The 22,191-nt window shown below is 42.4% G+C and overlaps 1 protein-coding gene across 2 annotated transcripts in view; it reads right to left on the bottom strand.

Moving 5' to 3' along the window:
• Positions 1-16,461, bottom strand: part of MFN1 (mitofusin 1) — a 49,609-nt gene extending 33,148 nt beyond the window's left edge. Inside the window, exons 1-5 of one of the 2 annotated variants that reach the window (XM_040349416.1) lie at positions 16,281-16,461; positions 6,825-6,947; positions 5,164-5,299; positions 3,738-3,900; positions 666-790 (exon numbers count right to left, since the gene is read on the bottom strand). In XM_040349416.1, the coding sequence (XP_040205350.1) occupies positions 666-790; positions 3,738-3,900; positions 5,164-5,299; positions 6,825-6,939 (539 nt within the window). In that variant the 5' untranslated portion in view covers positions 6,940-6,947; positions 16,281-16,461. The remainder of the gene's footprint in view (positions 1-665; positions 791-3,737; positions 3,901-5,163; positions 5,300-6,824; positions 6,948-16,280) is intronic. The other variant, XM_040349417.1, reaches the window with a different exon arrangement.
• Positions 16,462-22,191: the final 5,730 nt, after the last annotated feature.

Below are 22,191 nucleotides of genomic sequence, written 5' to 3'. Positions count from 1 at the left end.
GATCTAAAGCGACTGCACTTGCAGTGCAAAGTGGATTTGTCTTTAGTAAAATCAACCCCCCCGTGTCTACAGCTACACAGGATGGAGAGTGCTTTTTCAAAGTGTATTTACTGCATGTTAAGAATATGTAACTAGCGGTTAGTACACAAATGGCGCCAGTAAATATTCTTCTGCTACCAAAATACTAAACATCTGTCAAGTTTTTGCATTTCCAGGTAGTGTTAAATGATTTTTCCCTCCCCCATATGTACCCATTGGCAGTAGTGTGGCTTATCATACCAATGGGCAAAACAGGATTAGAAAGGAACAGCATCTGACGCTATCACAAGAGTCTATACATGTTACAGATAACTGGTATTCAGTCTTTCATCGGTCTATTTCCTTTACTCTCATTATTCCTCCTCTGAAAGCAAAAGCAGTGTATCATTTGTTTGGCCTGCATAAATGAAAGCTCCACAGAAAAAACATTTTAAATAGAAATCAATATCCTGGTATGCGATTATAGGCTGATCATGTACAGGAACACCATTTAATAAATCCATTGTGCATAGAGTATAAAATCCATTACATATAGAGTTTTGAATGTATTTTGTTCTGCTATGCTTGAAATACACCAACATTATCATTAATCAAACTAGCTCTATAGAAGTATTTTCAGCACATACCTGTCTACCAGGACCAGATCATCTCTCAGAAGGGCACACTTTCCCTTTGGCCAGAAAACATGCACAAGGCAGCCCACTTCCAAATCCCTATCCATATGAAGGGCATGAGCCAGCTGATTCACAGTCTACATACAGAAAACACAAACAAGTTCCACAGTGAGTTATCACCAACATTTTATACAACTGTAAAATATATTTTTAGTTTTAAGAGTAGGTAGCCAAACACATCACTTCAACTGTATGCAATTACTATGCTGTCTCCTATAAGTGATCAGGATGATCTATACAGCACAGGTAATTATGTCATCTTTTTAGCTCCCAGCAATGACACTACAAATGGAAAACAGACACATCTGTCTTAAGCCTTTACAAAGCTCTAGTACTTTGCTATTAAAAAATAAACATACATGCAAAATCATGCAAAGTGAAGGAAATAGAAGGACATCAAAGAAAAATCCCATGCAGTTAATATAGGAGCATTTTATTAACACAAGAAAGGACTGTACATATAACACCCAATCAAAGGTTCCTCCTGCAATCATAAAAAGTGAGGTGTCCGTACCTGTAAAACAAGAATAGTCATACTGATACTTTTCATCTAAAATTGCCACCGTCTCTACAACCCATTCTGACAGTTTGGAACAATACAAACAGCAAATAAAAAAGGTAAGAAGCTACTATGTAATACAAACATTTTGTCCGAAACACTATGTAGAGCAGACTATTTAGCTTGAATTTACTCCATTCTATACTTGTCTCACCTGTCTGGCAGATAAAAGAAACAATCACAGGCAAAAGCACCCAAAAAGAGTTAATGTATAGGTTATTATAAATTCGTATCATTGCCATGAACCTAAACTGCATAATAATGCAAAAAACAAAACAGGGCCGGTTTGTTTAACATGACACTGTACTAAACAGCAGGATGTAAACGGTTGTTAAAAAAAAAAAATGAATGAAGTCAGAAGCTTCTTTATCTTAAAGTGGTTGCTAAGCCACACTGACCTGTTAATAGTATCAGCGCTGTCTCCTAATGACAAGTGCCCCTGTGTGTATATACCTCATTTCAGAGCGATTCCCGGCGATCACGTGACCGGCCAGCTCTCTCCTCTTTCTGACTGACAGATGCAGCGGGTGGGGCCAAGATTCCCTCACTGACATCAGTCAGGAGGGGAGGAGGAGAGAGCCAGCCAGTCATGTGATTGGCGCTCAGAAATCTTGTATATACTGCTTTATTTTTAATTAATCACACACACTTGTCATTAGGAGACAGTGCTGATACTATTAACAGGTCAGAGTTATTCCAGCAGCATGAGGGGGACGGGCACTGTCATTAGCTGAAAGGCAAAGGGGCTCCTGCTGCTGTCAATCAAAATCAGTCAGCCAATCAGAAGAGAGACGGGGCCCAGCTCCATGTCTGAATGGACACAGGGAGCTGTGACTCGGCTTGGGTGACCCCATAGAAAGGTGCTTGCTGTGGGGGCACTTGACAGGGAGAGGGAGGGGTCAGAAGCACCAAAGAGGAACCTGAGAAGAGGAGGATCTGGGCTGCTCTGTGCAAATCCACTGCAACAGAGGAGGTATTACGTTTGCCATTTTTATTGAAAAAAAAAACAAGACTTTAAAATCACTTTAACCTCGTGCGACGTGGCTCCCAAACAAAATTGGCATTTTTTTCCCCCCACAAATAGAGCTTTCTTTTGGTGGTAATTGAGCGCTGTTAAACAAAAATAGAGCAACAATTTTGAAAAAAATTCAATATTTTTAACTTTTTGCTATAATAAATATCCCCAAAACAGATATAAAAAAATTTTTTTTTTCCCCTCAGTTTAGGCCGATACGTATTCTTTTACCCATTTTTGGTAAAAAAAAAAAAAAAAAACGCAATAAGCGTTTATTGATTGGTTTGCGCAAAATTTATAACGATTTATAAAATAGGGGGTAGTTTTATGTCATTTTTATTATTTATTTTTTTACTACCAATGGCGGCGATCAGAGATTTTTTTCGTGACTGCGACATTATGGCGGACACATCTGACAATTTTGACACATTTTTGGGACCATTGTTATTTTCACAGCGAAAAGTGCTATAAAAATGCACCGATTACTGTGAAAATGACAATTGCAGTTTGGGAGTTAACCACTAGGGGGCGCTGTTGGGGTTAAGTGTGACCTTGTGTGTGTTTCTAACTGTAAGGGGGCGGGGCTGGACGTGTGATGTCAGTGATCGTCGTTCCCTATATCAGGGAACAGACGATCACTGACATTGCCACAGTGAAGAACGGGGAAGGTGTGTTTACACACACACACACCTCTCCCTGTTCTTCAGCTCCTGTGACCGATCGCGGGACACCGGCGCCGATCGGGTGCCGCGGCCACGGAGCTTCGGACCGGGTCGCGTGCGTGACCCATGGCTGGGCCCTTAAAGGGGACGTGTATATATATATTTATATATACACATACATACATACATACATACATACACACGTCCCTGTGCCCAGCCGTGCCATTCTACCGACGTATAGTCGTGCGGCGGTCCTTAAGTGGTTAAGTATGATGCCACTGCTGATCTCCTTCTCAAAAAATACTAGTTGCCAGGTTCACTCTACACCCACAACTTTGATTTCTCACAATAAAGTATGCAACAGGTTAAAGTAGATCTAAAATCAGAACATTTTTGTATGGTTATTTTTAGATACAATAAAGAAGGGATAAAACCCCTCAGATTTTTTCTTGTTATCTGTGTCTTACTAGGGAGATTTTCATTTACTTAAACTACACAAGAGAAGCAGTGTTATAGTTAAATCTCAGCGTCCCTGTACATGCACAGCTTGACCCCGCACTCTACCACTTTCCATGCATTTTAGTAGTTCATGATTTACAATGAATGACCAAAGTGGCTCAGCAAGCAGCAGGGGGCAAGCTTGACGAAAGTGCGATTTGCATAAAGTATAACTTCAGTTGCTTTTTAGCTCTGGATCTACCAACTGTTTTGACAGCAAGTAACCTGTGCAAATACATTTATTATGCACTCAGTCAGATTAGAACAGGTTTACTCTAGAAAATAAATACCTTAACACTTTTCTTTTCTTCAGAGCCTTCCGTCATCAAATACGGATTATCTCCATCTGTCCCCTCCACACTCAGGAAGCAGTTGGTAGTGTGTCCAATGCCACTGGGTAGCACCCTGTCCCACAACATGGAGTTTATCACTGTGCTTTTTCCACTGCTTGTCCTAAAAAATATTTGCAAAGAAAATACAATGATCTTTTTTATACTTGTTCATTCCAAGGAGGTTTTGCAATAGGAAACAGCATTATTGTTAACATTACCTGTCACTGGAACTTATACAGTTCTGTAACTTTATGGAGAATAAATCATGCATTAAATCATGATGGAAGAAATTCCAGTCACCAGTTACCATGATGACTGAGAAGTATTCCACTTGCTGCTGAAGCTGTCCTCAGTCAGGTATCAGCAATGCCGTGTTCCCTGTAATGACACAGAGGAACGACTACAGTACAATGAGCAGCACTGCTACCAGAGCAGGATGTACTCCAGCTGCAAGCACTGCATGGGTCTTCTTTATGGTTTCTACTAACCATAGCACAACTGTAAAAGAAAATGTAGGGACCAATAGGTTCCAAACCCACGCAAATCAATTACGGAAACAGAAATAAACTACAATAAAGAGCTGCGTGTTGTAAAGTGTAACAAAAAAACACCCAAAACAAAAGGAAATGCGCTCTTATATCATAAATCACCATAGTGAATAAACAAAAATAAATAAATACATCTTTATTTGAATTATAAAAAAAATATATAAAAATTGTGAAGTTCATGTATAGATCTCACACATGAACACATCCTCAGCGAGTATAGGAAAGGTTCCTCTCCACCCACATGCAGACACACTATGCACTCACCAGACTTAATTGACCCCTATTACAGAGAGTCAAATTATGCATATGGGAAAAGCCAAGATGTCATACATGAGGTCACAGGAATGAGTCCAAACCACTGCTCCCATCTATTCAACATATGCTATATAATATCTCTATACGCTATATAATATCTCTATCTAGAATAGATGACAGCAGAAGTTTGGATTCATTCCTGTGACCTCATGTATGCCATCTTGGTTTTTCCCATATGCATAATTTGACTCCCTGTAATAGGGGTCAATTAAGTCTGGTGAGTGCATAGTGTGTCTGCATGCGGGTGGAGAGGAACCTTTCCTATACTCACTGAGGACGTTATTCACATATGGGATCTTATACATGGATTTCACAGTTTTTATATATTTTTTTTATAAATTCAAATGAAGATGTATTTATTCACTAGGGTGATTTATGATAGGTATTTTATGATGTAAGAGCCTGGTTCCTTTGTTTCTTTTCACATAGCACAACTTTTCTCATGCAAGCTGAATGCCACACTTCCTTGTGTCCTGACCAAATTTACAAAAAGAATAAAACCATCAGAAGCAACTACTTACCTGCCAAAGAACGCCACCTTCATGTGCCTTCTTGACAAAACCTCACCAATGCCAGCCAGTTTTTGCTTGAAACTCTGAATCTTCTTGAGATCATCTTCAGTGGTTATGTTTTTTAACTCTAAATTCCGAGCGGTTTCTGTAAAAAACATAAATGTGGACAAATGTAATCACTAGCAATGCATGCGTGGCAAGTTCTTTTTTAGGCTTCCTGCACCTTTTACTTTCACTTAGTGATCAGATCATTGAAATATTTCCTGTCATTGGCTGGTAATGTTCACTGTATGTAATATATTTTTAAAGGGAGAAGCACCAGTACTTTAGGCTGCTCTATTGATTCGGGCTACAAACACCTCCCACCCTTCTCATCTCCATTACATAGAAGAAAGTTGTTTTGTAGTTTACAGAAGATATGTGGGAAGGCAAGTGACATTGTTTGAGATTTCACTTCAGCACACGGAAGTTGCAAGCAGATTGGATATCTAGTAGGATCAACAATAAAAAAAAATTGTACTTGCAGAAACTTAGATGTGGTGGCTGCATTCATTTCCTGTTTGTATTTTTGTTCTTTGGGTTAGATGTGCTACAAGTGACAAAAATGGATCAGAAAAAAAGAAAAATAAATAATAGCTGCCAATCACAGAGGCAAGGGTACAAAAAGGCCACATATTTCAGTGGCATTACTATGCAGATCCTACAAGGAAAGTTTGTCGCAATGCCCATGACTGGCTATTCTGGGAAAGGCTTTTATCTACAGATACACCAAGACCTATGTCTGACATGCAATAAGAACCTCAGGGATGCACAGTTATTGATGTCCTTATTGACAGGAATAGGTCACATTATACAAAATAGCCAGGCACAGCAAGCGCTTCTCCCATTAGGAGGTATGTGGTTTCTTCTCATCTTTGCCCTATCTTAAAAAAAAGAGAAAAAAAAAAAAACACACACCACAACCTAAACCTTTCTTTGAACTTTAAAAAAAAAAAAAAAATCATACTTACCTATGGGGATGCATCTTTCCCCCACCGGCTCAAAGGCTGAGAACTGAGCGATCAAAGACAACTGATCACCCCATTTTCAGAGCTCCGTGAGCAGAGAGGTAATGACTGTCAGTCAGCGGCTTTCTGCTCTGGCTATCGGGGTCCTGGCAACGTTATCTTGGTTGTGGGAAGCTGGCTGTGACTTCATGCGGTTTCACAAATTTGCGAAATAAAAAAATCCACCCACCGCACACTAATCAACTTAATCAAAGTGGTCCTCACTGGGGTCACCAACACAGCTGGCCGGCTTACACCCGTTTTTAATGCAAAGGTAGCAATATGTCGTTTGTGTGCACAACGGGTCGGTGTTAAAATGGGGGAGATTTTCTAAAACTGGAGCACACAAATTCTGCATAATAACCAATCAGCTTCTAGGGTTTATTGTCAGCTTAAATTGAACAAGCTGAAGTTAGAAGCCAATTGGTTGCCATGTACAGCTGGATCCGTTTTAGGAAATCTCCCTCAATGTATCTACTGTGGTCACAACCCACTAGTAAGGAATAAATATTTTGTTTGGATGCTTTTAAAATTTGTTTATAATTTCCCCTCTTATAAAATGATTGCTTGACATCTAGAACAGTTAATCCATACACTAGCCTGTGAACAGATAACCGCTCTTACCTTCTACAAAGATAACTCCATCACTGATATATGTCTCAAGCTGGTCAAAAATAGACGTGATGGCCCTCTTTGCCTGTACAAAGTGCTTTAATGGGGATACACTCGTTTCCTCCATGTCTTTTCCTGTGCAGACAACAACAAACAGATTGTTAATTAAGAACAATAGCACAATACAGAACAACAAAATACATAAAATAGAACGTTAAATATTTTTTCATTTGGATACAGTGTTATGGCAGTCAGGTAAGGGTTATAACTCCTGTCCGTTTTTTTTTTGGGGGGGGGTTGCCATCTGGAGATTTTCCTTCATGTCCTCCTGTCCCATAGTCACAACAGGAAGTGAGAGGAAATCCCTCCAAAGTAAGGGAGATCAGGCACTGATGCTGGACGAGAAGGTCTGGCTCGCATTCTCCACTCTAATTCATCCCAAAGATGATCGGGTTGAGGCCAGTCAAGTTCCTCCACCCCAAACTCATCCATAATGCACTGGTGCACAGTCATGTTGGAACAGGAAGGGGGCCATCCCCAAACTGTTCTCACAAAGTTGGGAGCATGAAATTGTCCAAAATGTCTTGGTATGCTGACACCTTAAGGCTGCATTCACACCTAGGCGTTTTAATGCCTGAAGCCCGACGCTATTGCAGCCTGCAATACGCTGGAGGGGTGATTTAACATTGTCGGCTATGGAGATGGTTCACATCTCCACGCCGAAACGCTGTACGCCTGAAGCTCAAAACATGTCCCGGAACCTTTTTTTCAGGTGGCTTTCGGCATAGCCGACAATGTTAATCACCCCTCCGGCGTATGTATAGGCTTAAAAAAAACGACGCGTTTTGTCGTGGCAAATTGCGGGACAAAACGCCGCAATTTGTCGCGGCAAATCACGGTACAATACGCCGCGTTCAGGTGTGAATGCAGCCTAAGAGTTCCCTTCACTGGAACTTAGGAGCCAAGCCCAACACCTGAAATACAACCACACACTAAAATAACTCCTCCACCAAATAATTTAGACCAGTGCACAAAGCAAGGTCCATAATGACATGGATGAGCTTGCTTGGGGTGGAGGAACTCGACTGTCCTGACCTCAACCTGATAGAACACCTTTGGGACAAATTAGGGCAGAGACTGAGAGCCAGACCTTCTCGTCTAACATCAGTGCCTGACCTCACAAATTCTGGAAGAATGGTCAAACATCCCCATAGACACACACCTAGACCTTGTGGACGGCCTTCCCAGAAGAGTTGAAGCTGTTATAGCTGCAAAGAGTGGGCCAAGTCAATATTGAGCCTTAGACGGGGATGCAATTAAAGTTCATGTGCGTGTAAAGGTAGGCGTTTTGGATGTGTAGTGTTTTTCAGTGGGTATCGGTTGGTCTTGCAGACCTGGCAGCCTTTCACTACCAAACAACTCATATATACAGTTGTGCTCACAAGTTTACACACCCTGGCAGAATTTATGATTTCTTGCCCATTTTTTGGAGATTATGAATGATAACTCAAACATTTCTTTCTCCCATGGTTAGTGTTTGGCTGAAGCCATTTATTATCAATCAACTGTGTTTACTCTTTTTAAATCATAATGACAACAGAAACTACCCAAATGACCCCGAACAAAAGTTTACATACCCTAGTGATTTTGGCCTGATAACATGCACACAAAAGTCGACACAAAAAGGGTTTGAATGGCTATTAAAAGGAAACCATCCTCACCTGTGATTTGTTTGCTAGTGATAGTGTGTATATATAAAAGGTCAATGCGTTTCTGGACTCCTGACATACCCTTGCATCTTTCATCCAGTGCCGTTTCTGGATTCTGAGTCATGGGAAAGCAAAAGAATTGTCAAAGGATCTGCTGGAAAAGGTAGTTGAACTGTATAAAAACAGGAAAGGGATATGAAAAGATATCAAAGGAATTGAGAATGCCAATCAGCAGTGTTCAAACTCTAATCAAGAAGTGGAAAATGAGGGGTTCTGTTGAAACCAAACCACGGTCCGGTAGACCAACTAAAATTTAAGCCGCAACTGCCAGGAAAATTGTTTGGGTTGCAAATAAAATCCACAAATAACTTCAGGATCAGGTGAAAATCAGGACTCTCTGAAAACATGTGATGTGGCCGTTTCAAGATGCACAATAAGGAGGCACTTGAAGAAAGATGGGCTGCATGGTCGAGTTGCCAGAAGAAAGCCATTATTACACAAATGCCACAAAGTATCCCACTTACAATACGCCACACAGCACAGAGACAAGCCTAAAACCTTCTGGCACAAAGTTATTAGGAGTGATGAGACCAAAATTTTGCCGTTTGGCCACCACCATAAACAATACATTTTGAGAGGAGTCAACAAGGCCTGTGATGAAAGGTACGGAGGTGGATTGCTGATGTTTTGGGGATGTGTGAGCTACAAGGGAAATTGCAGGAAATTTGGTCAAAATTGTTGACAAGATGAATGCAGTATGTTATCAAAAAATACTGGAGAAACATTTGCATTCATCAGCCAGGAAGCTGCGCATGGGACGTCCTTGGACATTCCAATAAGACAATGATCCAAAAACACAATGCCAAGTCAACCCGTCATTGGCTACAGCAGAATAAAGTGAAGGTTCTGGAGTGTCCATCTCAGTCTCCTGACCTCAATATTATTGAGCCACTCTGGGGAGATCTCAAACATGCAGTTCATACAAGACAGCCCAAGAATTTACAGGAACTGTTTGCCAAGAGGAATGCCCAGCTTTACCATCTGAGAAGATAAAGAGCCTCATCCACAAATACCACAAAAGACTTCAAGCTGTCATTGATGTTAAAGGGGGCGATACATGGTATTAAGAACTGGGGTATGTAAACTTTGGATCAGGGTCATTTGGATAGTTCCTGTTGCCCTTCTAATTTAAAAAGAGTAAACACAGTTGATTGATAATAAATGGCTTCAGCTAAACACTAACCATGAGTGAAAGAATTTTTGTTATTCATATTCTCTGAAAAATGGCAAAGAAATCATCAATTCTGTACTTTATAATAGGATCTGAGGCTCTGGTGAAGCAGGACTCTGTGAAATGCGTTGGTCTGTCAAAAGGATCCCAAGGCCAGAAAATTTATTACCTTGGATGGCTAGCTTACCTAGATTTTTTTTTTTTATATTTGTGATATTTCTAATAAAATGTTAAAATTCTTTATAGAAACAGTTTGTTTATGTCTGTAACATACACAGGGAAGTAAATATAAAGTACCATATATCCCTTATACCTCTATATGTATCACTTTTAGGGATGGTACCTCCAAAGGTTTAAAGGGGTTGTAAAGGTAAAAAAAAAAAAATCCCTAAATAGCTTTCTTTACCTTAGTGTAGTCCTCCTTCACTTACCTCATCCTTCCTGTTCTTCTGTCTGTAATGCAACACTTTTTCCCTGGTGTGGAGAAAGCCTCCTGAGGGGGGCGAGCAGGAGAGTCAGGACACCCACTAACACACAGCTCTTTTCTCTATCTGCAAAGTAAAGAGTGTCCTGACTTGCCCTCTCCCCCCTCAAGAGGCTTTCTCCACACCAGGGAGAAAGTCTTGCATGACTGTGTGGAGTTACAGACAGAAGTGAGGATTTCTCAGAAGAAATAAGGACATTTAAAAGCAAAATGGAAGGATGAGGTAAGTGAAGGAGGACTGCACTAAGGCCGCGTACACACGATCGGTTAAACCGATGAGAACGGTCTGATGAACCGTTTTCATCGGTCCAAACCGATCGTGTGTGGGCGCCATCGGTTAAAAAAAAAAGCCAACTTGTTTTAAATTTAACCGATGGATTCCTAACCGATAAAAAAAAAAAAAAACGATCGTTAGTAGGCACAACCATCGGTTAAAAACCCACGCATGCTCAGAATCAAGTCGATGCATGCTTGGATGCATTGAACCTTTTTTCAGCACGTCGTCGTGTTTTACGTCACCGCGTTCTGACACGATTGTTTTTTTAACTGATGGGGTGTACGCACGACTGTTCATACTGATGACTGCAGCTTCATCGGTTAACTGATCCATCAGACCGTTCTCATCGGATGGACCGATCGTGTGTACAGGGCTTTAGGTAAAGGAAGCTATTTAGAGGAAAAAAAAATTAAAATGTACCTTTACAACCCCTTTAAGATTTTGAAATACCCTACCCCTGCACACAAAAAAATAAATAAAAAAAAAACACTATCTTTGAAGCATTTTGTGTAGATTTTTGTGCTGGTATGTTGGGGTTCTGCTGAACATTACTCTCTAAACTATGTTAAAAAGATCCCCATGGCGTTAAATCTCCCAGTTTCCCATGTATTATGAAAGGAATGTCCGACCTTGCTCCAGCTATTCTTCATTTCTATTCCATGAACTACACAATGTCCCAGCCCTGCATGAATGAACAGAGAAATGAACATTCCTCCCTCATAGCCGGTTCAAGATTTCTTCTAACAACGCAATTCGGGAAACATGAACTGCACAAGATTATTAATAAGGCGCATGGAAAAACCCAATGACAATAAAGCAAACCATAAACTACAGGTCAGAGTAGTGTGTTATTTTGGTATTTCTGTTTACTAGCTAATGGTTGTCCTTGGAGGAGACAGACGAGTGGTGTCACTCACTTCCTGGTAACATTCCCACATGTACAGAACATTCCACAGTAACTGGATAAGGCACATGCTTCAGGAGGAGCTGGTAAACAAACCACAGTAGTATTTTACTTTGCTACACTGGCCAAAATCATACTGCAAAAAAAGCCTAAAAAACAGACAGCAGCACAGTACAATGAGGCTTTCCTGAAAAAAATAAGGAAATTATTACTCAGCTCACCCAAGTTTCAACATGTGGTTGCCCTTTGTATTATACAGTGCCTGTTCACTTGTAGCTTGACACCTAAAAAAGTACATGAGCTTTTTTTGGCGCAATTTTGCGCATTTGTGGTCTCGTGTTTTTGTGCCATTTCTTCTAGTAACTAGCTTTACACTGGCTACAACAAGAACACCCAAAAATGCATAAAAGAAATGACCCGTGCTTTGTTGGGTGCTACATGCACTGTTATAGGGGATCGCTATGTCCCTGTGGAAAAGCCATTTCCAGCATGCTAGAAAATACCTTTCCTAGACTCCTCTCCATACAATTGGACACTTTGTTCCTCCAATAATATCGATGCTAGCTGTGAAGCAGATTACAATTCAGGCCCGGTTCACACTGATGCGATTTCAATAACGAATTTGATGCGTCAAAAACATACTAAATTCCAATGTCATCCATAAAGTCATTGTTTTCAATGACAGTCGTTCACATACATGCGTTGCGATTCATCTACGAATGCGATGCGATAAAAAAAATAAAAGGGTCTTGTGCGAGTTTACAGTGTTGCGAATTTAGTCTCCATAGACATCAATGTAAATCATTCTGGAATCGCATTGATGGTTCGCATTTGTGTGAATTCCACCACACTACTCTCCACAAAAACCAGGAAGTACGCAGGAAGTTAACACCTTTTTTTTACATTATGATTCCATTGGCTAGAACATCAATCGCAGGTATGGCCAACTCCTGAAATTCGCAGTAAATTCGCACTTCCCACAGAAAAAAAAAAGAAAGGAACAAATTGACAGAGCAGCAGTGTGAACCGAGCCTAAAACCCCTACCACAGTCACTCACACATATGCAAACTAGGTATCCCTTTTTTTACAGATAATTAAAATATTGCTACAAAATGTTCAAATGTATCATCTCTCTGAAAAATTCATTAAACTGAATATTGCTGATAGATTTAAAAAGGGCCAAAACAACTAATCAATTAATTGACAAATAATCGATAAAGAAAAGAAATTGTCAACTATTTCCATAATCAATTAGGTAGTCATTTGATCTGTTGGCCTGCGTACAGAATGCATTATTTGTTTATAGATCAGGAAATAAAGTGCAGCACACATACAGCTCAGTACACCATCCATCCATGTCAGTATACACAGTGCAGCACACATAAAGGTCGGTACACCATCCATCCATGTCAGTATACCAGGGGTTGACAAATTTGCTTGGAATCTAGGAGCCAGCTAAAAAAGTTAGGAGCCAGAAAACGCACCCGGTCCCGATGAGCTTGCGCGCAGAAGCGAACACATACGTGACCAGCGCCCGCATATGTAAACGGTGTTCAAACCACACATGTGAGGTATCGCCGCGATTGGTAGAGCGAGAGCAATAATTCTAGCCCTAGTCCTCCTCTGTAACTCAAAACATGCAACCTGTAGATTTTTTTAAACGTCGCCTATGGAGATTTTAAAGGGTAAAAGTTTGTCGGCATTCCACGAGCGGGCGCAATTTTGAAGCGTGACATGTTGGGTATGAATTTACTTGGCGTAACATTATCTTTCATAATATCAAAAAAATGGGGATAACTTTACTGTTGTCTTATTTTTTAATAAAAAAAAGTGTAATTTTTTCCCAAAAAAGTGCGCTTGTAAGACCGCTGCGCAAATACGGCGTGACAGAAAGTATTGCAACGATCGCCATTTTATTCTCTAGGGTGTTAGGATAAAAAATATATATAATGTTTGGGGGTTCCAATTAGAGGGAAGAAGATGGCAGTGAAAATAGTGAAAAATGACATTAGAATTGCTGTTTAACTTGTAATGCTTAACTTGTAATACCAACGCCAGCTCACATCTGGTGGTAATAACTTGTAATACCAACGGCTCACCACCAGATGGCACCAGCTCACCTTCCAAGCCAAGTCTAGTCGCCATGGCGACCTGGCGCCCGGGATTTGTCGATCCCTGAGTATACACAGTGCAGCACACATAAAGGTCGGTACACCATCCATGTCACTAAGTATCTGAGAACCTGTGACTGTGAATGTGTGAGGAGCAATGCCTTATGGGACATGTAGTCCTGGGCAGGAAGTGAGGGTGCTAAATGCAGAAGTTTTTTTACCTTGCTATTGGGCCACTCTGAAGGCAGGAGGAGCCAGAAGCGTAGATGGGGGACCCCAGAAGAGGAGATTCTGGGCTGCTCTGTGAAAAACCATTGCACAGAGCAGGTAAGTATATGTTGTTTAAAAAAAAAAAAAAATCACTTTAAAGACCAAGGGAAGATCAGCATCTGAACCCAGAGAAGGTGGAGGCTGATAGACTGGAGGTAATATAAGGCATTACAAAAACATTTAAAGTGGTTGTAAACCCTCAAGTTACACGTTAGGTCATCTCAATCTACACTGATAAGGCTACTGATGGGGGCCTGTAAAAGTTCACATACATTTACAGTCTCCTCACAATCCGTGCTGCAATGTTTGATGATGTCATTGGAGCATGTGCAGTCCGTCCGTTCAGTCACTGTTGGGTCATTTCTATCCCCTGTAAAGGTCACAGCACAGAAGCATTGCGATAGTGTGCCCTTACAGGGGGAGTGAATCAGGGCATTAGTTCAAGTCATTGCCAGCTATGAACATCGTAGCTCGGTTGCCGGAGTAACAGCGATCAAGATAGAGGTTTGGATTAGATGCGATTGCGCATGCGCGAGATTTAGGCAGGGGAACAAAGAAAGGGCGGAAATTATATCCACACAAGAGACATAGATCAACAATAAAGATGGAGCTGCCGATTCCCAGAAGTAAGAAAAAGGTATTTGCAAAGTGGATTTTAATCACGTTTAAAAGGTGCAAGGCGTTTACATACATACCTAAATTATAACCACTTGCCTACTGGGCACTTAAACCCCCTCCTGCCCAGACACATTTTCAGCGCTCTCACTCTTTGAATGACAATTGCACGGTCATACAACACTGTACCCAAGTTACATTTTTATCATTTTTTCCCCACAAATAGAGCTTGTGATTGGTGGTATTTGATCACCTCTGCAGTTTTTATTTTTTGTTAAAAAAATGAAAAAAGACTGAATAAAAAAAAATAAAAGATAAAAAAATGTTTTATATTTTGTTATAAAATTTAGCAAACAGGTCACTTTCTCATTCATTGATGTATGCTGATGAAGCGGCACTGGTAGGTGGCACCGGTGGGCACTGAGAGGTGGCATTGATGAGGCACTGATTGGCACCACTGGTGGGAATTGATCGGTGGCACTCATGGGCTTTGATAGGTGGCACTGTTTTCCACTAGTGAGCACTGATTTGTGGCACTGGTGGGCAAAGATGAGGCAGATGTCCCTTGCACAAAAGCCAGTGATCGACTTTTCTCTCCTCACACTGTCAGCCGGAGGAGAGAAAAAGAAAAAAAATGATTACCGAGCTTTTGTTTACATCATGTCATCAGCTGCCCCTGCAGGGGGGAGGACGTCTATTGACGGCCTCCCGGCAAAGCAGGTCCGCGATGTAGCCGTCATTTGGCTATAGCGCGGATCTGAAGGGGATAATATATATTTGTATTAAAACAAAGGAAAAAAAAACGGGGTGTACTTACTCTTTAACCGCTTCCCTACCCACGTATAGTCATATGACATCCTGGGCTTCCCAGCTGTCTAGGGGGCGCAACGCCCGACACTTAGGAGCAGTGCGCGGGCCCGGCGGCCGCGATGTCCGCCGGGCACAGAGCCAGGGACATGGATCTGTGTGTGTAAACACACAGATCCATGTCCTGACTGATGGTGTGTTCCCAGTACAGAGGAACGCCGGTCTCCTCCCCTTGTGAATCCCCTCCCTCTACAGTTAGAATCACATTTAACCCCTTGATCGCCCCCTAGCGTTAACCCCTTGCCTGCCAGTCACATTTATATAGTAATCAGTGCATTTTTAAGCACTGATTGCTGTATAAATGTGAATGGTCCCATAACAGTGTCAAAATTGTCCGATGTGTCCGCCGCAATGTCACAGTCATGATAAAAATTGCAGATAGCTGTCATTACTATAAAAAAATAAAAAAAATATGAAAAAATAAAATGCCATAAATCTATCCCCTAACCTATCTAACAAAAATATGTAGAAGAATACGTATTGGCCTAAAAACTCTTTTTTTTTTATTATTATTATTATTATTATTATTATAGCAAAAAAAACGTTTTTTCTTTTCAAAATTGTCGCTCCAATCGGAGGCATTTTTCAGTAGAAAACCAGCATTGAAATGAACAGGCTGCCATACCTGCGATGCGCATGCACGCGTGTGAAGCTAGTCTAGGGCAGTGTGCTATAAGCCATCAGTCCTGGATGTAGAAAATATATAAAGGAATGAATGACATGACTCCACCCACTAACCAAAAAAGAAGTGCCAAGCCTCCTGATTGGTGGACTTATGAAGGACCCCACTGCATACCAATACATAACCCCCAGGCCTAGTCCTTCTTCCTCACACTGCCTTTCAGTTTCATGTTCTCTGCACTCCAAGCAATGCCCATGATATACTACATATGACAGGAGCACGGCTCTCCTCTCACGTGTTTCGGTACTCCTGTCCTTCCTTCCTATGAAGATATACAGAAGAGACGGCCCGGGCTATGCTCCAGGGACACACATTACCTTCCTCCGCCGCCCCGGCCCACGGTCACAAGTTGAATTCTCACCTAGCCGGCGTATTGACCCCTGGTAACCTGATCAGCGCACAGCCAATCAGAACAGGGGGGTGTGTTCCACGCACAGATCGCTGGTCTGGTTACAAGAGGCAATAACGTCATCCCATTTCCGTCCCCGGCTCCATCTTGGTGACTTCAGACGCCAGAGAACCCTTCTCCGGGGAAATGCGAACTTCCTTATAATGTAGGATATACATGTCAGTATGATATATATCCGCCCTGTCCCTTCCTTCACGTCATAGGGATCCTCAACCCACATAAGGGACCCTCATGTGCTTCATTTGTGATCCTCGCCAAGGAACTCCACATTTGCTTTCCCTACCTTTGTTTGAGATATCCGTATAAGTGCAAGATAATAATAATAATAACAACCAACCATGTCAGAAATGCAGTGCGTCTTGTGCACACTTCATGAGATATTTCCAGGAGCCTTATTAAAACTGTCCCTGATTTGGGGGTCTGTCTCTTATTTGGAGGGATTGTCCCTGATTTGGAGAGATTGTCCCTGATTTGGAGGGACTATTCCTGTTTAGGAGATACTGTCCCTGATGTGGGGGGACTGTCCCTGATTTGGAGGGACTATCCCTGATTAGGAGATACTGTCCCTGATGTGGAGGGACTGTCCCTGATTTGGAGGTACTGTCCCTGATTTGGAGGTACTGTCCCTGATTTGGAAGGATTGTCGCTGATTTGGAGGGACTGTCCCTGATTTGGAGGGACTATCCCTGATTAGGAGATACTGTCCCTGATGTGGAGGGACTGTCCCTGATTAGGAGATACTGTCCCTGATGTGGAGGGACTGTCCCTGATTAGGAGATACTGTCCCTGATGTGGAGGGACTGTCCCTGATTTGGAGGTACTGTCCCTGATTTGGAGGTACTGTCCCTGATTTGGAAGGATTGTCGCTGATTTGGAGGGACTGTCCCTGATTTGGAGGGATTGTCTCTGATTTGGAAATACTGTACCTTATGTGGAGGTACTGTCCCTGATTTAGCAGGATTGTCCCTGATTTGGAAATACTGTACCTGATGTGGAGGGACTGTCCCTGAATTGGAGGGATTGTCCCTGATTTGGAGGTACTGTCCCTGATTTGGAAGGATTGTCCCTGATTTGGAAATACTGTACCTGATGTGGAGGGACTGTCCCTGAATTGGAGGGATTGCCCCTGATTTGGAGGTACTGTCCCTGATTTGGAAGGATTGTCCCTGATTTGGAGATACTGTCCCTTATTTGGAGGGATTGTCTCTGATTTTGAGGTACTATCCCTGATTTGGAAGGATTGTCCCTGATTTGGAGGGACTATCTCTTATTTGGAGGGACTGTCCCTGATTTGGAGATACTGTCCCTGATTTGGAGGGACTGACCCTGATTTGGACATACTGTCCCTGATTTGGAGGGACTGTCCCTGATATGGAGAGACTGTCCCTGATGTGGGTGGGACTGTCCCTAATTTGGAAGGATTGTCCCTGATTTGGAGGGACTGCCCCTGATTTGGAGGGATTGTCCCTGATTTGAAGGGACTATCCCTGATTTGGAGTACTGTCCCTGATGTGGGGGGACTGTCCCTGATATGGAGGGATTGTCCCTGATTTGGAGGTACTGTCCCTGATTTGGAAGGATTGTCCCTGATTTGGAGTGACTATCCCTGATTTGGAGATACTGTCCCTGATTTGGAGGGATTGTCTCTGATTTGGAGGTACTGTCTCTGATATGGAAGGATTGTCCCTGATTTGGAGGGATTATCCCTGATTTGGAGGGACTGTCCCTGCTTTGGAGGGATTGTCCCTGATTTGAAGGGACTATCCCTGATTTGGAGATACTGTCCCTGATGTGGGGGGACTGTCCCTGATTTGGAGGTACTGTCCCTGATTTGGAATGATTGTCCCTGATTTGGAGGGACTATCCCTGATTTGGAGGGGTTGTCTCTGATTTGGAGGTACTGTCCCTGGTGCGGAGGGACTGTCCCTGATTTGGAGATACTGTCCCTGATTTGGGGGGGACTGTCCTTAATTTGGAAGGATTTCCCTGATTTGGAGGGATTGTCCCTGATTTGGAGGGACTGTCCCTGATTTGGAGGGACTATCCCTGATTTGAAGGGACTATCCCTGATTTGAAGGGACTATCCCTGATGTGGAGATACTGTCCCTGATGTGGGGGGACTGTCCCTGATTTGGAGGGATTGTCCCTGATTTGGAAGGATTTCCCTGATTTGGAGGGATTGTCCCTGATTTGGAGGGACTATCCCTGATTTGAAGGGACTATCCCTGATGTGGAGATACTGTCCCTGATGTGGGGGGACTGTCCCTGATTTGGAGGCAATGTCCCTGATTTGGAAGGATTGTCCCTGATTTGGAAGGATTGTCTCTGATTTGGAGGTACTGTCCCTGATTTGGAGGGACTGTCCCTGATTTGGAGGGACTATCCCTGATGTGGAGATACTGTCCCTGATGTGGGGGGACTGTCCCTGATTTGGAGGCAATGTCCCTGATTTGGAAGGATTGTCCCTGATTTGGAAGGATTGTCTCTGATTTGGAGGTACTGTCCCTGATTTGGAGGGACTGTCCCTGATTTGGAGGGACTATCCCTGATGTGGAGATACTGTGCCTGATGTGGGGGGACTGTCCCTGATTTGGAGGGACTGTCCCTGATTTGGAAGGATTGTCCCTGATTTGGAAGGATTGTCTCTGATTTGGAGGTACTGTCCCTGATGCCGGGGGATTGTACCTGATTTGGAACAGTTCCTCTGTCCCTCTTCATTTGTCCCTTTTTAGCTTTCAAAACGTGTATCCTTCCCAGTGCTAAACCTTTCATCCAATTTCTACATGGTTGCATTTTTAAATGTCAAAAGCCAATATAAAGAAATAGAAGTTGCAGAAGAAAAGAAAAGCCACTTTAATACATTTTTGTTCTTTAATTCTTCTTTAAGGGGGCGTGTCCTATGCCTACATACTTTTGTTAATAGGTGTGCCTCAGTCCCATCTCAAAAAGTTGAGAGGCATGTTATCAGAGCTCCCAATTCCTATCTGGGGGCTACAGAATATTTAACCACTTCAGCCCTGGAAGGATTTACCCCCATAATGACCAGGCCATTTTTTGTCATACGGCACCTCGTTGATTGGTTTGCACAAACGTTAAAGCTTCTACAAACTATGGGATAGATTTAGGGACTTTTTCAAGCTACAAAACGCCAAGTTGTGAATGGGCCTGAAAGCTCAAAATTGGTCTGGGCAGGAAGGGGGTAAAGGTGCCCTGTAGGCAAGTTAAAGTGGTTGTAAACCCTCCACTACAACTTTAGCTCCTTTAAATCTATATAGCATTCACTTTTTATGTTGCCATAGAAATCACCCTTTACCGTTTAGTGACGTCAGCCGCACCTGCGCATTTGGTATATTCTATGTGCTGTTTCTGTCTCCTCTGCATGCTGAGAACGGCACAGAGGGAAGCCTCGCGATGCTGTACTTACAAGTGATTTGCCGTCATCAATGGCTTAGCTTTGTTGCCGTAGTAACAGCAATCGAGCTAGAGGCTTGGTTTCACCGCTACGGCGATTTGGACAGGGAAAGAAAGTAAGGGCGGAAATGATGCCCACAAGAGAATCAAGAAACAGGAGTATAAATAACGCGGCCAATACAAGAAATGCTAAAATAGCAAAATAAGGTATTTCCAAACCTCATTTTTGGGCTATTTAAATGTGTGGGTCTTTGCAATATTTAAAGCATATTTATATGTAGAAAAAACGTACAGGGTTAACTTCCCCTTTAAGTCTATGGACCGACAGGTGCAAACAGCCTTGTGTCCATTTACACCCGCCTACCTTCTGGCCTGATCTGGTCCGTTATAAAAATGGAAGGGGATCTATCCTCCTCCATTTAGGCAGATTGGAGTCCGTTTACTCCCAGCCAATCATAGAGCAGACTGTCCATGTCCACCCTGCATAATGACTAGACATGGATGAGTTATCTGTCTGCTCTGATCAGTGGACAGATCCCTTCAACAAAGTCTGCCCCTGTGAAAGGGGGACTAAAGGAAAGTGGAGGAAATTTAGAAAGAGAGAGTGTGCTTGTTGAAGGGAGGAGGGGTTTGAGCAGTCTAGGAAAAGGCAAATGGGCGTGGCTGACACCACAAAATACAGTGTGTTGTCAGCCTATAGCAGGACTAAGAAGATAAAAGCAGTTTTTGTTTATTATTATTTTGCCCTGACATACACTTTAAGGCCAGGTTCACACTTAAGTGAATTGGATGACGATTTCTCCACCTCCAATTTGCATGACAGGAGATTGTGACCGGCTCTCAATGGATGCCATTCAAATTTATGTGTGTAAAGGCAGGCATCCCAATTCTTTTGGTAATATAGTGTATTTCAGGGGAAAATCAGATCATTTATAACACATATTAATGCAGAGCTGGTAAATGTTCTCAGTCTGATGGCCAGCATCATTCAACCCACTTCCTCTGAGCCCAGGTCATTCTGGAAAATCAGCATATCTCTTTGCCATTCTGCTTTTTCTTCCTATCGGCATGCTTCTTGTCACCACATGAACTGATTCTTGTGCTATGCTTCCTCCTCTGACACTCCAGGCCTGCTCTACAGGTGCTGCAGGAGGCTGATACCAGGTCAGATTCAGGTACTTACACTGCTTGCTTTTAAAAAAAAATATATATATATATATATATATATAAAATTTTATCTTAAACCTGCCTAGAGTTCAGCTTTAATATTCATAGGAAGAGTCTGCAGGGGTGTTCAAGCCATGGCCCTTTAATGTGGCCCACAAAAGCCCAATGGCTTGCCAGAGTTAGACCCCTTTTGCACTGGGGCCACGTTTGCAGTAAAGTCCGGATTCACACAAGATGTAATAGAAGTCTATGGCTCAGTGCAGCTAACCCGCAGGAAAGCCTCGGGTGAACTGCACCTCACCTATGGTGTGGGTAAACTGCACCGCATACAAGTAACGCCACCAAAAAGCTAATTTATAAAGCAATACAATAGTCTTAGATCCCTTTCACACTGGGGCCGCCAGAGTGTTAGCGCCATTAGCTCATTTTGGCGCTGCTTTTAACCTGCTAGTGGCCAAATGAGGGGTTAAAAGCGCCTGTGTTTTGGCGTTTACAAAGCGCTGCCCATTCATTGCAATGAGCAGAGGCATTTTGGGAGCACTGTATACAACACTCCCAAAGATGCTGCTTGCAGGACTTTTTCTAATGTCCCGTAAGCGCACCAACCACCAGTGTGAAATAACTCAGGCAGCATGGTAGGCAGTTTTCAGGCGCTTTACAGGTGTAATTTCTAGCACTAAAACACCTGAAAACTGCCTCGGTGTGAAAGGGGTCTCACCAAAAAAAAACACCTAATTTTGATATAATTAGAATGCACCATTGTGCTTTTTACAAATGTGCCCCATTTGCATCAGAGGGGCACCTGACCTGTTCAAAATCATATTACAGAGTGTTATACCACAGACTACCATGTCCTGCATTTTATGAATAAATTGTAAAATGCAAACACAGGTGTGTCATGCAGAAAGGGGATAGCGATACCTGCTCTTTGTTATACTTCATCACCTGCCTTAGGCTCCCATTCACACTCATGTGACTCCAAAGTCATGCGATTTCCAAAGTGGCTTTGCATTGCAACTTTGGCTGAGGACTCTGGCTTTGACTGTTGCACAACTGTTGCATTGATGACCTTAAGATGCAACTTTCATGCAACTTTTGAGAGTTTACATTGCAGTTTATGGCACTCAAGTCACAAAGTAGTGCAAGACCTTTAAGTCACATAGATTTGAATGGCTTCCATTCAAATACATGGGCTGCGACTTGTCATGCAACTTCGTAGCCAAAGTTGTTCGTCAAGAAGA

This window comes from Rana temporaria, chromosome 4 (genome assembly GCF_905171775.1).
Source record: "Rana temporaria chromosome 4, aRanTem1.1, whole genome shotgun sequence".
Classification (NCBI taxonomy): Eukaryota; Metazoa; Chordata; class Amphibia; order Anura; family Ranidae; genus Rana; species Rana temporaria.
This window is presented reverse-complemented; position numbering and strand designations above follow the sequence as displayed.